Genomic DNA, 16,913 nt, shown 5'->3' with positions numbered 1-16,913 from the left:
TGTAGCATGATCTTGATTGGCTGGGAAAATGGTCTGAAATATGTCTGATAGAGTTTAATGCAGAGAAGAATCGGGTATTCTTGGAAGGACAAGCCGTGGTAGGACTTTGATTTGTGTGGTAGAACAAAACAACCCAGTAATACAGATCTATATTCCTTGAAAGTGGCTTCACAAGTAATGAGCACAGGAATGGGATATTATGTTAAAGTTGTATAAGGCGTTGGTCAGGCTGAATTTGGAGTATTATATGCAATTCTGGCCACCTAACTACCTACAGGAAAGCTATAGAAAATTTGTAAGGATGTTGCCGGGATTTGGGTTCAAATTTATTAGCAAAGTACATATATGTCACCTGAGATTCATTTTCTTGCAGGCATACTTAAAAAATCCAATAACCATAATAGAATTAATGAAAGACTACTCTAACTGTGCAAATGTAACATTTAAAAGAATACGGGGTATAGAGGGCTCTGATAAGGGTGTAAGTAGATTAGATTAGGCAAAACAGGTTGGCACAGACTAGATGGGCTGAAGGGCCTGTTTCTGTGCTGTTGTACGGTATTGCATTTTTATTTGTATTTATGATTATCTTAATAATTTAGAGTTCTAGTTAGATAAAAAAAATTGTGATGGTGAGTATGACAGTATTTTACAATCTTTCTAGGCCTCTGACTTTAATTGGTATATTTTGTTCTCTTTAATGGAGTGTTGAGATACATTTGATAAACAGATGGAATGTTGTGCAAATCAACTTCCTACAAAGTCTAAACTAATATAATTTTATCCAATTTAAATATTTGATCACAATAATAAGATGACCACGTTGGCAATTTTGAGAAGAAAAATTGGACACATGCTTGAGGGTTTGAAGGAGATGGAGGGAGAATTCACGGTAGATTTAATAGATATTTAGGTGAGAAACTCAAGGTGAATGAGACAAATTTATTAATGTACAGCATTCCATTTTGTGGCATCACAATTGATTATTTTAGGATACTCAAAATAAATCTATGAGAATGTTACAAATACATTGAATAATAATCCACTCTGGTATTCCCACTGTCATTATGTGGTTTACAGGTAAGAGTGTCGTATTTGTCTTTTAATTACCTTGTACCCTGCACAAGTTAATTCACTGAGAAAGCCAATTTTCTGTGTGGCTGGTGAGGAGAAGAGAAGGAATTTTGGGGGAGCCACAATGGGGGATGGGGAAAGTGAGAAGGAGGGAGAGGGAGGAGAAATTACTATAAGTTACAGAAATCAATATAACATCAAGTTGGAGGCTACCCAAATGGAATATGAGCTGTTGTTCCTCCAAACTTGGAGCAGCCACATCGTGGAAGCAGAGGAGTCCATGGACAGACATGTTGTATTGGGTGTGGGAAGTAGAATTAAAATTGTTGCAGACTAAGAAAAGGTGATTGACAAAGCAGTCCCAATTTATGTCGTGACTCACCAATGTAAAGGAGGCTAGGAGCACTGGATATGGTAGATAACCCAACAGACTCGCAGATAAAGTGTTGCTTCACCTGAATTGATTGTTTGGGGCCTTGAATGGTGGTGAGGGAGGAGGTGTGGTAGCAAGTATAATGCATGTCCCCCTTGCAGGGTTAAGGCTCATGAAAGTGATTAGTGAGAAGGGATAAGTGGACAATGGAGTCGATAGAGAGCGACCCTTGTGGAAAATTGAGAGTGGGAGGGGTAAGGGAAAGATACATTTAGTGGTAGGATCCTGTTGAAGATGTTGAACGTTACAGTGAGTAATGTGCTGGATGTATAGGCTTGTTAGGTACCTCATGTACCTAACAAAATTGCCACTGAATATATATCTGTGGTCTTCTGCTGTTGTAGCCACCCATTTCAAGGTTTGATGTGCTGCATTTTCAGAAATGCTCTTCTGCACACCGCTCTGGTAATGCATGATTATTTGTGTTACTGACACTGTCCTGTTAGCTTAAAACAGCAACCCACTCATTAACAATTTGTTTTTGCCCACAAATTTGCCGCTTACTGGATATTTCTTTGTTTTTTGCACCATTTGCTCAACTCTGTTGTGCATGAAAATTCCAGATCAGCAGTTTCTGAGACTCAAACCACCCTGTCCGGCACCAACAATCATTCCATGGTCAGAATCACTTGGATCACATTTCTTCCCCATTCTGATGTCTGGTCTAAACGACAGTTGAACTTTTTGATCATGTCTGCATGCTTTTATCCGTTGGGTTGCTGCCACATGATTGACTGATCAGATATTTGCATTAATGAGCCAGTATACCTATAAAATGGCCTCTGAATCTTTGCTTATCTGCTCAGAACTCTATGTATATAGCAAAAATTTCCTGATGGAGAACTGTTCTTCAATTGATGTAATGATAATGTGCTTTGTGCGTGTGTATAATGTCAGGAAGATTGGTCATACATTTATGTTGCGTTACAATTAGTTCTTTAGTTTGAGTCACTTACCAGTAAATATTCTGGCCGTGATTATGCCACATCAGTTTGAGAGCTAAGGGATTATTTGTCCTGGTTTATGAATTTCAGATGTTTTGTAAAACAGTGACTATATTTAGATAAGCAATGGCTGAATCTAAATAACTGCTCAGTTGTGAATTAGATTACCTTGCCTAGCATCGTGTTTGAGACTGTCATGGCTAACCATCATAAAAACGATGTAAATGCTTCAAGTCCTGATGATCTCATTTTCTATTTCTGTGCAAAAAACACACATGAATGGTTTTGTGTAGTCTATTGGAAGAATGGATTGTGGATAGTTAATATCATTGCAGAAAAATTTGTACCAGGCTGAAAGAGGCTTGTATATTACAGAACATTGAATCAAATATATTTTGGTTTCATGGAAGTTAACATTTTCATGAATAATTTCATGAAAAATTAATTTTCTGGATGATGTATAGTACCCCATTTCCTTGCCTTGGTCCTGATGGCTAGGGGCTGAGCTAATCAGGACTTGAGACAAGCAAACATGGCCCTTTGTGAATGTGAGCAGTCCCAGAGAGGAACACCAACAACTGCGCACTAAGGAGGTCACCTGGACTGACGATGAAACATCTGCAAGCTCAGCGAACATTGCAATTTCAAAGCTCTAAAATGTTTCAAAGTAAAGGTTGTGATATATTTAGAAATATATAGATTATATTAATTCATACATAATTACAGGGTATTTCACAATTATATTGACATAGATTTCAAAAGTATATTAGCCTAATTTAAAAAAATTATTAACATTATATAAATCAAAATTCTAGCTGTGTGGCAACAAAGGCTATGTGCGCAAGATTATTTCAGTTGTTAGGACGCCATGCACCTGCTCAGCTTAGAGGGAACAGTGCTAAGTTTGAGATACATACCCATTGCTCTGAATATCTGAAGTTAAAGCTCTTTTCTACATTTGGTGTGTCAAGCCTAACTGGTATAAATCACTACTACTTTTGCCCTTATCAGTTTAAAAACAAAGTTTAACTCTTTGTCATGTGACCTACTGAACTAAGCTGATGCGGTGTCAATTCTGAAAAATGATTAGGTTATTGTTTTAAATCTCAGTTTTATATTGAGACCAATGATAGCAAACCTTGACATTTCATAAATGAGTCTCCCATGAATTCTTCCTCTTGACTCAAAGAAGTATGTTTTGTTAAGAAACTTTATGAATGTTTATATTTTACGGTAGTAGCAACACACAAAATGCTGGTGGAACGCAGCAGGCCAGGCAGCATCTATAGGGAGAAGCACTGTCGACATTTTAGGCCGAGACCCTTCGTCAGGACTAACTGAAATTTTAATTCCACGTTCCATTCCCATTCTGATATGTCTATCCATGGCCTCCACTACCGTCAAGATGAAGCCACACTCATGTTGGAGGAACAGTACCTTATATACCATCTGGGTAGCCTCCAACCTTCAATGAACATTGACTTCTCTAACTTCCCTTAATGCCCCTCCTCCCCTTCTTACCCCATCCCTGATGTATTTAGTTCCCCCCCCTTTTTTTTCTCTCTCTGCCCATCACCCTGCCTGTTCTGGTGTTCCCCTCCCCCTTTCTTTCTCCCTAGGACTCCCTTCCCATGATCCTTTCCCTTCTCCAGCTCTGTATCCCTTTTGCCAATCACCTTGCTGGCTCTCAGCTTCACCCCACCCCCTCCGGTCTTCTCCTATCATTTTGCATTTCCCCCTCCCCCTCCTACTTTCAAATCTCTTACTATCTTTCCTTTTAGTTAGTCTTGACGAAGGGTCTCATCCTGAAACATCGACAGTGCTTCTCCCTATAGATGCTGCCTAGCCTGCTGCATTCCACCAACATTTTGTGTGTGTTGCTTGAATTTCTAACATCTGCAGATTTCCTCGCGTTTGCTTTTTATGGTAGTAGGTTGATTTGCTGTTCCAGTTACTACATTACCAAAGGATTTTCTGTTTTAAGGGAGACTGCAAATTGGAAAATTGATTTAAAATTAAAATTACCCCACCACCCATTATGTTCTAGGCCAGGGGTCACCAACCTTTTTTTTGCACTGTGGACTGGTTTAATATTGACAATATTCTTGCGGACTAGCTGATGGTGAGGAGTTAATCCCGACCGGAATATAGGTGATATGTCAACTATACGTCATTTATAAATGGCTAATACACTCATTATTGTTTCTAAAAGTGTTTATCTAATGAATTTAATATTAAGCGCACAGCGCATAATTTCCTCATATGAACATATAAAATCATTGCAACACATCATTATCGCTGAATCAATGCGAGCCCTGGGCTTGTTTCCCTGCAACAAGACGGTCCCATTGAGGGGTGATGTGTGACAGCACTACTCGAAGGGGGTTCCTTATGTTTAGTCTATTCCGCAATTTAGTTTTTGTGGCTTACTAGCACTTGCTTCTGTTCCGCTTGCTCACGTTTTTTCCGCTCACAAAATTCAACAGGTTTGTCTTTAAGTGCGGGGTGCTTGGACTCAAGGTGCCGAAGCAGTTTTGAGGGCTTCATTGCCTCATTAGACAGCCTCTGGGCCCAAACTCCAGCTTCCCACCTGCCCACCGCCAGACGTGTTGGCCAGGTGCGGCTGGTCGTGGGTAGTGTGAGAGGACAAAGTAAGGGCGGAGGTCACCGTGCTGGGGTCACATCGGTCGCAGTCTGGACAGAGCGACCGACCAGGTGAGGAGGAGTGTGACAGGATGCGCGCCTGCCCCCCCTTGTAGGTAGGTAGGATTTATCGGCCGACAAAAGTTTGGCTCAAGGGATGACTTTCAGAAGATCGCTTCAAGGTAGCTGCTCTGCCACTTATGAAATCCTGAGCCCGAATTAGGTCGTCGGCGAATTTTTTAGCACCGGGTTCCCCACAAACATTCGGTGTGTTAAACAGGTTTAGAAGTGGCGCCCACCTGTCTGCGTTCCAGGCCAGTAACAATGGCACTTCTCGCCGGCTATGCAAGGCAGCCAGTTACCCGAGGCCAACCAATGATCCCTGGTGCTAGTATCACTGTGTTTAGGCAACTGTTACCTCACGTGTGTTCAAGTTCAACAGTGGGCTTGACAGGGATTGAGGAAAGGTGCAGCTGACTTATACTGTGTCATATCACCAAATCATATAGTTTCCTCGTTGGGGACTACTGTTCTAGGCTGCAAAAGTGGATGATTACATTTAGTCAGAATCAGAATCAGGGTTATTATCACCAGTATGTGATGTGAAATTTAACTTTAGCAGCAGCTAAAGTAGCAATGCAATACATAATCTAGCAGAGAAAAAATAAGAATAATAAAAATATTAATAATTACAAACAAGTAAAAAATGCAGAAACAGAAATACTGTAATTTAAAAAAAAGTGTAGCATTTAAAGATTCAATGTCCATTTAGGAACCAGATGGCAGTGGGGAAGAAGCTGTTTCTGTATTGCTGAATGTGTGCCTTCAGGCTTTTGTACCTCCTACCTGATGGTAACAGTGAGAAACGGGCATGCCCTGGGTGCTGAAGGCCCTTAATAATGGATGCTGCCTTTCTCAGACACTGGATGTCCTGGGTACTTTACAACATTCTACAGCTTTTTTCAGTCCTGTGCAGTAAGCCCCTCCATATCATACAGGGATGCAGCCTGTCAGAATGCTCTCCAAGGTACAATTATAGAAGTTTTTGAGTGTATTTGTTGACATGCCAAATGTCTTCAAACTCCTAACGAAGCATAGCCGCTGACTTGCCTTCTTTATAACTATATCAATTGTTGGGATCAAGTTAGATCCTCGGAGATCTTGACACCCAGGAACTTGAAGCTACTCACTCTCTCCACTTCTGATCCCTCTACAAGAGGATTGGTGTGAGTACCTTCGTCTTACCCTTCCTGAAGTCCACAATCAGCTCTCTCATCTTACTGACGTTGAGTACCAGGTTGTTGCTTTGGCACCACTCCACTAGTTGGCATATCGCACTCCTGTATGCCCTCTTGTCACCACTTGAGAGTCTATCAACAATGGTTGTATCATCAGCAAATGTATAGATGATATTTGAGCTCTGCCTAGCCACAGTTTTTTTATATATCTGTGTGTGTGTGTGTGTGTGTGTGTGTGTGTGTGTGTGTGTGTATATATATATATATATATATATATATATACACACACATGTATCTGGTGTGCCAGTGTTGATCGTTGGCGAGGAGGATATGTTATCACCAATCCACACAGATTGTGATTTTCTGGTTAGGAAGTTGAGGATCCAATTGCAGAGGGACATACAGAGGCCCAGATTCTGCAATTTCTTAATCACGATTGTGGAAATGATGGTATTAAATTATAGCTGAACTATAGTCAATGAACAGCATCCTGACGTAGGTGTTTGTGTTGTCCAGGTGGTCTAAAGTCATGTGGAGAGCTATTGAAATTGCAACCTATTATAGCGATAGGCAAATGGCAATGGGTCCGGATTCTTGCTGAGGCAGAAGTTCAGTCTGATCATGACCAACCACTCAAAGCATTTCATCACTGTCTATGTGAGTGCTACCAGGCAATAGTTATTAAGGCAGCCCACATTATTATTCTTTGGCACTGATATAATTGTTGCCTTTTTGAAGCAAGTAGGAACTTCCGCTCGTAGCAGTGAGAGGTTGAAAATGTCTTTGAATACTCCTGCTAGTTGGTTGGCACAGGTTTTCAGAGCCTTACCAGATAGTCCATCAGGACCTTCTAACTTGTGAGGGTTCACTCTCTTTAAAGACAGCCTAACATCGGCCTCTGAGACTGAGATCACAGGGTCATCAGGTGCAGCAGGGATCTTCACAGCTGTAGTTGTATTCTCCCTTTCAGAGCATGCATAGAAGGCATTGAGTTCATCTGATAGTGAAGCTTTACTGCCATTCATGCTATTGGGTTTCACTTTGTAGGAAATAATGTCTTGAGACCCTGCCAGAGTTGTCGTGCATCCGATGTCACCTTCAGCCTCGTTCGAAATTGTCTCTTCACCCTTGAAATAGCCCCCTGCAAATCATACCTGGTTTTCTGGTACAGGCCTGGGTAGCCAGACTTGAATGCCACAGATCTAGCCTTCAGCAGACAACGTACCTCCTGGTTCATCCACGGCTTTTGATTTGGGAATGTACTGTAAGTCTTGGTAGGCACACACTCATCCACACAGATTTTAATGAAGTCGGTAACAACTGCAGCATACTCATATGGGTTCAAAGATGAATCCCTGAATACAGTCCAGTCAACCGATTCAAAGCAGTCCTGTAGGTGCTCCTGTGCTTCCCTTATCCATACCTTCTTGGTCCTCACTGCTGGTGCTGCAGGCTTCAGTCTCTGCCTATACTCAGGGAGTAGAAGTACGGCTAGGTCGGGGGTCGGCAACCCGCGGCTCCGGAGCCACATGTGGCTCTTTTAGGTCTGTGCTGCGGCTCCCTGTTGCTTTGGGAAATAATTGGTTGTGGCGACCCTTTTCCTGGCACATCCGAACCGACTCACAATAAGATAGCCTACGGGGGTTTGCGAGCACAGAGCTTTGGAGCCTCTGCCCATGGGGGGGGGGGGGGGCAGGTTGAGGGAGGCTTAAAAGTGAGGCTGAAGATTTCGAATAAAGTTTTTTTCCTTCGACTGCAGTTACCGACTCCGTGTCGTAATTTTAGCGCTGCGTGTAGCACACCGCTACATGGTCAGTATTTAATTAATATGTTTTTTATGTTAGTTTGTTAGTTTTTGAAATGTAAATCTAAATTTGAAGATTATGGTGATCTTGTACAATCTAAATAAGACGTTGTGGCGGGCGACCCATTTCCTGACACATCCGAACCGGCTCACAATTAGCCAGCGTTCAGGCTAAGGGAGATAGCCTACAGGGGTTTGTGAGTACGTGTCTTTTGCAGCATCCGCGCCCATGGGGGGCGGGTTGAGGGAGGCTTAAAAGCAAGGCTGTTTAGTTCGAATAAAGCTATCTTTGACTGCAGTTTACTGACTGCGTGTAGCAACCGCTACAACGTGTTTTTATCGCTGGCTGTCCAGAGGGGAGGTGCTGAAACGCTTTGTCGCGCGTCTGGAAGAAGTGAAAACTTTCCTGGGCAGCAAAGGGCTCAACTTTCCTGAGCTGGAACAGCCAGAGTGGCTGGAAAAGCTACACTTCATGGTAGACATGACAGTGCACCTGAACACGCTGAACACAGCTCTTCAACGGGGTAAGGACGTACAGCCCTGCACATGTTGGGGGATGTTTTGCATTCGAGCGCAAGTTGACGTTGCTTGCCAGAGATTTACAGAAAGGCACATTGTCTCACTTCCCCAATTTGAGAGAGTTCAAACAATGTCACGACATGATAAATTCAGAGTATTTACATTCTGCAATCATCGCAATGCAAACATCGTTTGGGAAACGCTTCTGTGAGTTCAGAGAGGAAAAAAACACATTATCCTTCCCGGTCACTCCCCTAAGCATCGATCCATCCCTACTGAATACGACTGCATTGTCAGGTGTGAGTCAACCTGAAGAAGTATGATAAATATTTTAATTGCGTATTATTTTACGTATATTCATATGTTTTCATTGTTCAGTGAAATAGTCCTTTTATTTTTCAGGTTGACAGCTGGCTGACGTTATTTTTGGTTTGCTGCTGGCGGCAAATTTAAGTTTGGCGTTTTTCATAAATACAAGAAGGACTCAAATAGACGTTGAGTATTTTACTTAAAAGTAACCTTCAACCCAACGTCTTTTTTTCGGAGTTCAAAATGTTTTTGTTGCATGCAGAAATGTAATTTCGTTTTCTCTGCAGGAGTTCATCAATTTCATAAATGCAACACATTATAGTTTATTTATACATAGCATAAAGGCAAAACAAAACGTTGTATGCAGTGTTATTTCATTTTAAATGTCAAACGGGTTTTGCGGCTCCCAGTGTTTTCTTTTCTGTGGGAAACGGGTCCAAGTGGCTCTTTCAGTGGTAAAGGTTGCTGACCCCTGGGCTAGGTGATCAGACTTCCCAAAGTGAGGGCGTGGAATAGCACGGTAGGCATTCTTGATGGTGGTGTAGAAATGGTCCAGTGTGTGGTTTTCTCTCGTATTGCAAGTGATCTGTTGATGGTATTTGCTTAGTGATCTTTTTTCAGGCTGGCCTGGTTAAAATCTCCCAAAACAATAGGTGATTTGTGCAGGTTGATCCCATTGCTCAGATCATCTAAAGCTTGCTTGACATTGGCCTGAGGTGGAGTATGAACTGCTACCAAAATGATCCCAGAGATATTCCAGAATTGGAACAGCACTGATATACTTGTGCACCAAGAAGAATTGATCATGAGGTATACTCCTCCACCTCTGCTTTTGAGAGATTCTATAAATCTATCCTGGCGGTATATAGTAAATCCATCAATCTGGATCGCTGAATATGATACGGAAGGGGTTAACCAAGATTTTGTGAAACAAAGGGCACACGTGGTCCTAATGTCCCTTTGATTCAGCACCCTAGCTCTGACATCATCGATTTTATTCACCAGAGTCTGCACGTTTACCAGCAAGATAGTTACTCTAGGAAGTTTAAAACCCTGTTTTCTTAAACTCACTTATAACCCCACTCCACACCCGCGCTTCCTCTGAGGTATCCTACATGGATGCAAAGAAATTATGGCTATTGAGAATATATGGAAAATTTCCAATGCTACATCTGATTTTGTTTTTATTTTGATTCTTCAAATAATAGTACTTTGGCTATTACAAAGGATGGTATTGTTGGCATCTTAGCAATGGATTGAGATTCTGGATGGATTAAAACTTGTAAAGTGGGTCAGTAGGCTATCTATTTAAAGTCAATAATACTATCCCTTTTCCCAACCCACCCACCCCTCCTCCACTGCTGCTGACCTGCTGAGTTCCTTCCACAGATGAATTGTTGCTCTAAATCCATTGCTGATAGGGTTTGGTAAGCATTGTGGAAACTTCCTATTAAGAACTTCTACATATTGAAGGGAATTTACAGTCGGGCTACTTGTGGGGAAAACAATTGAGCTTAATTTCTGTTTAATGTCAGGTTCTCTAAATCAATGACACAGGTTCAATAACCAGTGATTTTTTTTTAATGCTTTACCTGATATTAAATTTAATTTTTCAACCTGCTATCATTTTACACCAGTCAAACTAGGCACATGTAGGATAGCATTGTAAGGTATGCTGATAAATGGTGCTGTTAGGTTTGTTTTAATACATTTTACACATTTTTGCTGTTTGGTATCAAAGATCATTTGCTTGAATTATAAAGCATTAAATGATAAAGTTCCTGATTGTATTTTAAGTTCATGATGTATTTATTTATTTTCCTAGTTGGTAACTTAATTTTTTGTTATGTGATTACTTGACTCCTACATTTTTCTTTCAGGCGACTGGCTGGTAATGACCTGTCCTATATTCATCCAGATTCTTTGTCTGGTCTATCTCAGCTGAAAGTTTTGTAAGTATGACTGTTTTCTTTACACCTTAGGAACCCTTCAAAAAATAAACAGTCCCGATGAAGGGTCTGTTTATTCCTATCCATTAATCCTGCCTGATTCCTTTGGCTTTTTTGTGTGTTGCACTATGTTAAAGATAACAAACGTTCACTACTTGAAGAAAGTTCTTCTCGCCTCTTATTTTACGACTTTGACTGAGGTTCTAGATAGCCTAGTGAGGGGGGAAATGCACAGCATCCACATTGGTAGGCCTCTTAAGAACGTTGTATGTTCCACTGAGATCTACTTGCATTCTTCAAAGCTCAAGAATACGAGCTAGTCTGCCTAATATCTCCTTATACAACGGTGTCCCAGGAATCAATCTGGTGGACTATTGTACAACCCCTCTATTGCAAATAATTTCTTCCTACAGTACAGAGACTAGATGGATACCAAAATGTTATATTACCAGGGTTCTATAATTGGATCAATCACAAACTGTAAGAGAATTTGTACATGGTCTATCAGCGGTGTCAACAGAGCTTTACCAAGAGGGAGTTCTCGCACGTCGGTGGCGGTCATTTAAAAAGGGAGCTTCAAAAGCATTTGTCCATTGTACGTGGCCTATCGGTGGCTATAACTGGAACAGCAGTCGTGAGTTAGATAGCAGGGAGGGTTCGGGCATAAAAGGGAGATACTGCCTAGCGGAGTGGCCATCCGAGTGGTCATCATCAGAGTGATCTGAGGTAAGGTGGTAGGGCTTTGGCTCATTTGGGCATTGGCAATAATGGGTCGAGATGAGGTAAGTTACCTGTGAGAAAGTATGTCTGTGAGGCCCATCTGACACCCATCTGGGTGTCAGATGGGCGAATCCAGGAGACTCCCAGTCTTCCGAACGGCCACATTCGCACCAGGCACGTTCAGCTGCAGCTCCTAGGGACTGCGTAAGGAAACTGGAGATGCAGCTCGATGAGCTTTTTCTGGTCAGGGAAAGTGAGGAGGTGATAAAGAGGAGCTACAGGCAAGTAGTCACATCAGGGCCTCGAGAGACAGATAATTGTCTCTCATCACCTCATCACCTGACTGTGCGGGTGATACCTCCCTCCCAGATGCGCTGAATAACTTCTACACCAGTGTTGAGGTGAAAAATGAAGTGGCGGCAAGGAAATTCACCCCCCCCCCCCCCCCTTACAAGTGACCAGGTGCTGTGTCTCACCTTGGCCAATGTGAGAAGAACCCTCTGCTGGGTTAACCTACAGAAGGCTGCTGGATCAGACAACATTCCTGGTAGAGTGCTCAGAGGATGTGCAGACCAGCTAGCAGATGTTCTCACTGACATCTTCAACATCTCCCTGAGCAGCGCCACCATTCCAACGTACTTCAAGGCCACCACCATCATCCCCATGCTGAATAAGTCTTCAGTGTCCTGCCTAAATGACTATGTCCCGTTGCACTCACATCCATCATCATGAAGTGTTTCGAGAGGCTCATCATGAGGCATACCAAGACCCTGCTGCCCCCCCCCCCCCCACTGGACCCCCTGCAATTTGCGTACTGTTCCAACTGCTCAACAGACAGCGCCATTGCCATCACCCTCCACCTGGCCCTAACCCACCTGGACGAAAAAGACACATTTGTTCGGATGTTGTTCATAGACTTCAGTTCAGCGTTCAACACAATCATCCCTCAGAGACTGATTAGAAAGCTGAGCCTACTGGGCCTGAACACCTCCTTCTGCAACTGGATCCTGGACTTCCTGACTGGGAGACCTCAGTCAGTCTGGATCGGGAGCAACATCTCCAACACCATCACACTGAGCACGGGGCACCCCAGGGCTGTGTGCTCAGTCCACTGCTGTTCACTCTGCTGACCCACAACTGTGCTGCAACACACAGCTCGAACCACATCATCAAGTTTGCCAGTGACGCGACTGTGATGGGTCTCATCGGCAAGAATGATGGGTCAGCTTACAGAGAGGAGGTGCAGCGGCTAACGAACTAGTGCAGAGCCAACAACCTGTCTCTGAATGTGAACAAAACAGAAGAGATGGTTGTTGACTTCAGGAGAGCACGGAGCGACTACTCCCCGCTGAACATCGAGATCGTTAAGAGCACCAAATTTCTTGGTGTTCACCTGGTGGAGAATCTCACTTGGTCCCTCAACATCAGCTCCATAGCAAAGAAAGCCCAGCAGCATCTCTACTTTCTGCGAAGGCTGACGAAAGTCCATCTCCCACCCCAGCATCCTCATCACATTCTATAGAGGTTGTATTGAGAGCAGCTGCATCATTGCCTGGTTCGGAAATTGCACCATTTCGGATTGCAAGACCCTGCAATGGATAGTGAGCTCAGCTGAGAAGATCATCGGGGTCTCTCTTACCGCCATCACGGACATTTACACTACACGCTGTGTCCGCAAAGCAAACAGCATTATGAAGGACCCCACACACCCCTCAGACAAACTCTTCTCCCTCCTGCTGTCTGGGAAAAGGCACCGAAGCATTCAGGCTCTCACAACCAGACTATGTAACTGTTTCTTTCCCCAAGCTATCAGACTCCTCAATACCCAGAGCCTAGACTGACACCTTACTGCCCTATTGTCCTGTTTATTATTTATTGTAATGCCTGCACTGTTTTGTGCACTTTATGCAGTCCTGGGTGGGTCTGTAGTCTAGTGTAGTTTTTTTTTCTCTGTTTTTTATGTAGTTCAGTCTAGATTTTGTACTGTCATGTAACACCATGGTCCTGAAAAACGTTGGCTCATTTTTACTATGTACTGTACATCGCAGTAATGGTCGAAATGACAATAAAAGTGACTTGACCTGGCTTGAAGTGGGTAACAGTCAGGAGAAAGAGTCAGATACTAGAGAGTACCCCTGTGGCTGTCCCCCTTAACAATACGTACGCCTGTTTGAGTACTGTTTGCGGGGGGGGGGGGGGGGGGGAGTGGCCTACATGGGGGAAGCAACAGTGGCCGTGCCTCTGGCACAGAGTCTGGCCCTGTGGCTCAGAAGGGTAGGAAAAGGAAGAAGGCAGCAGTAATAGGAGACTCTAGAGTTAGGGGTCAGACAGGCTTTTCCATGGATGCAGGAAAGAAACAAGGATGGTAGCTTGCCTCTCAGGTGCCAGGGACATGATGTTTCTGATCACGTCCACAATATCCTGAAGTGGGAAGATGAACAGCCAGAGGTCATGGTACATATTGGTACCAATGACATAGGTAGGAAAGCGGAGGAGGTCCTGAAAACAGTCTACAGGGAGTTACGAAGGAAGCTGAGAAGCAGGACCTCAAAGGTAGTAATCTCAGGATTACTGCCTGTGCCACACGACAGTGAATATAGGAATAGATTGAGGTGGAGGATAAATGTGTGGCTGAGGGATTGGAGCAGGGGGCAGGGATTCAGATTTCTGGATCATTGGGACCTCTTTTAGGACAGGCATGATCTGTACAAAAAGGACAGGTTGCACTTGAATCCAAGGGGGACCAATATCCTGGCAGGGAGGTTTACTAAGGCTATTGGGGTATTGGAGAGAGTTTAAACTAGAATTGCTGGGGAGTGGGAACCAAACTGAAGAGACGGAGGAAGGGGTTGTTGTCTCACAAATGGAGGAAGTTTGGAGACAGTGTGATAGGGAGAATAGGCAGGTGGTAGAGAAGGGATATGCTCAGACTAGTGGTTTGAGATGTGTCTGTTTTAATGCAAGAAGCATCATGAACAAAGCAGATGAGCTCAGAGCATGGATCAGTACTTGGAGTTAAAATGTTGTGGCTTTTACAGAGACTTGGATGGCCCAGGGGCAGGAATGATTACTTAGAGTGCCAGCCTTTAGATGTTTCAGAAGGGACAGGGAGGAGGCAAAAGAGGTGGGGGCGTGGTATTGCTGATTAGCAATAGTGTCATGGCTGCAGAAAAGGGAGAAGACCTGGAGGAATTATCTACTGAGTCTCTGTGGGTGGAAGTTAGAAACAGGAAGGGGTCAATAATTCTACGGGGTTTTCAAGTCAAGTCAAGTCACTTTTATTGTAATTTCGACTATAACTGCTGGTACAGTACATAGTAAAAATGAGACAAGGTTTTTCAGGACCATGGTGTTACATGACACAGTACAAAAACTAGACTGAACTACTTAAAAAAAACAACACAGAGAAAGCTGCACTAGAGTACAGACCTATACAGGACTGCATAAAGTGCACAAAAACAGTGCAGGCATTACAATAAATAATAAACAGGACAATAGGGCAAGGTGTCAGTCCAGGCTTCGGGTATTGAGGAGTCTGATAGCTTGGGGGAAGAAACTGTTACATAGCCCGAATGCTTCAGAGCCTTTTCCCGGACAGCAGGAGGGAGAAGAGATTGTATAAGGGGTGCATGGGGTCCTTCATAATGCTGTTTGCTTTGCGGACACAACGTGTAGTGTAAGTGTCCATGAAGGCGGTAAGAGAGACCCCGATGATCTTCTCAGCTGACCTCACTATCCGCTGCAGGGTCTTGCGATCCGAGATGGTGCAATTTTTCGAACCAGGCAGTGATGCAGCTGCTCAGGATGCTCTCAATACAACCCCTATAGGCCACTCAATAGTAACAGGGACATTGAGGAGCAGATAGGGAAACGCATTCTGGAAACGTGTAATATAAACAGGGTTGTTGTGGTGGGAGATTTTAATTTCCCAAATATTGATTGGCTTCTCCCTAGAGCAAGGGGATTAGATGGGGTGGAATTTGTTAGTTGTGTTCAGGAAGGTTTTCTGACGCAATATGTAGATAAACCTACAAGACGAGAGGCTGTACTTGATCTGGTATTGGGAAATGAACCTGGTCAGGTGTGAGATATCTCAGTGGGAGAGTATTTTGGAAATAGTGATCACAATTCTATCTCTCTCCTTTACCATAGCATTGGAGAGGGATAGGAACAGACAAGTTAGGGAAGCGTATAGGGGTCTGGGGAAATATGAAGCTATCAGGTAGGAACTTGGAAGCATAAATTGGGAACAGGTGTTCTCAAGGAAATATACAGCAGAAATATGGCAAATGTTCAGGGGATATTTGTGTGGCGTTCTGCATAGTCACATTCGAATGAGACAAGGAAAGGATGGTAGGGTATTGGAACTCTGATGTAGGAAAGCTGTTGAAATCTAGTCAAGAAGAAAAGAAAAACTTGCGAAAGGTTCAAAAACCTAGGTAATGATAGAGATCTAGAATACTATAAGATTAGCAGGAAGGAGCTTAATGAAATTAGGAGAGACAGAAGGGGCCATGAGAAGGCCTTGGCGAGCGTGATTAAGGAAAAGCTCAAGTCATTCTACAAGTATGTGAAGAGCAATAAGATAAGATGGGAGAGAATAGGACCAATCAAATGTGATAGTGGAAAAGTGTGTAAGGAACCAGAAGAGATAGCAGAGGTACTTAATGAATACTTTGCTTCAGTATTCACTACGGAAAAGGATCTTGGTGATTGTAGGGATGACTTGCAGTGGACTGAAAAGCTTGAGAATGTATATATTAAGAAAGAGTATGTGCTAGAGCTTTTGGAAAGCATCAAGTTGGATAAGTCTCTGGGACCAGATGCGATGTATCCGAGGCTGCTATGGGAGGAGAGGGAGGAGATTGCTGAGCCTCTGGCAATGATCTTTGCATTATCAATGGGGATGGGAGAGGTTCTAGAGGATTGGAGGGTTGCAGATGTTTTTCCCTTATTCAAGAAAGGGAGTAGAGATTGCCCAGGAAGTTATAGACCAGTGAGCCTTACTTCAATGGTTGGTAAGTTGATGGAAAAGGTCCTGAGAGCACTTGGAGAACACTTGGAGAGGCATAATATGATTAGGAATAGTCAATGTGGCTTTGTCAAAGACAGGTCGTGCCTTACGAGCCTGATGAATTTTTTGAGGATGTGACTAAACACATTGATTAAGATAGAGCAGTAGATGTAGTGTATATGAATTTCATCAAGGCATTTGATAAGGTACCCCATGCAAGGCTTATTGAGAAAGTAAGGAGGCATGAGATCCAAGGGAACAGTGCT

At 43.2% G+C, this 16,913-nt stretch overlaps 1 protein-coding gene across 2 annotated transcripts in view; it reads left to right on the top strand.

Moving 5' to 3' along the window:
- lgr4 (leucine-rich repeat containing G protein-coupled receptor 4) overlaps window positions 1–16,913 on the top strand; it is a 175,978-nt gene that overhangs the window by 86,077 nt on the left and 72,988 nt on the right. For both annotated transcript variants that reach the window (XM_059975998.1, XM_059975997.1), the window contains exon 3: window positions 10,845–10,916. In XM_059975998.1, coding sequence (XP_059831981.1) covers window positions 10,845–10,916 — 72 coding nt within the window. The remainder of the gene's footprint in view (window positions 1–10,844; window positions 10,917–16,913) is intronic.

The sequence above is a fragment of the Hypanus sabinus genome, chromosome 7, assembly GCF_030144855.1.
Source record: "Hypanus sabinus isolate sHypSab1 chromosome 7, sHypSab1.hap1, whole genome shotgun sequence".
NCBI lineage: Eukaryota > Metazoa > Chordata > Chondrichthyes > Myliobatiformes > Dasyatidae > Hypanus > Hypanus sabinus.
This window is presented reverse-complemented; position numbering and strand designations above follow the sequence as displayed.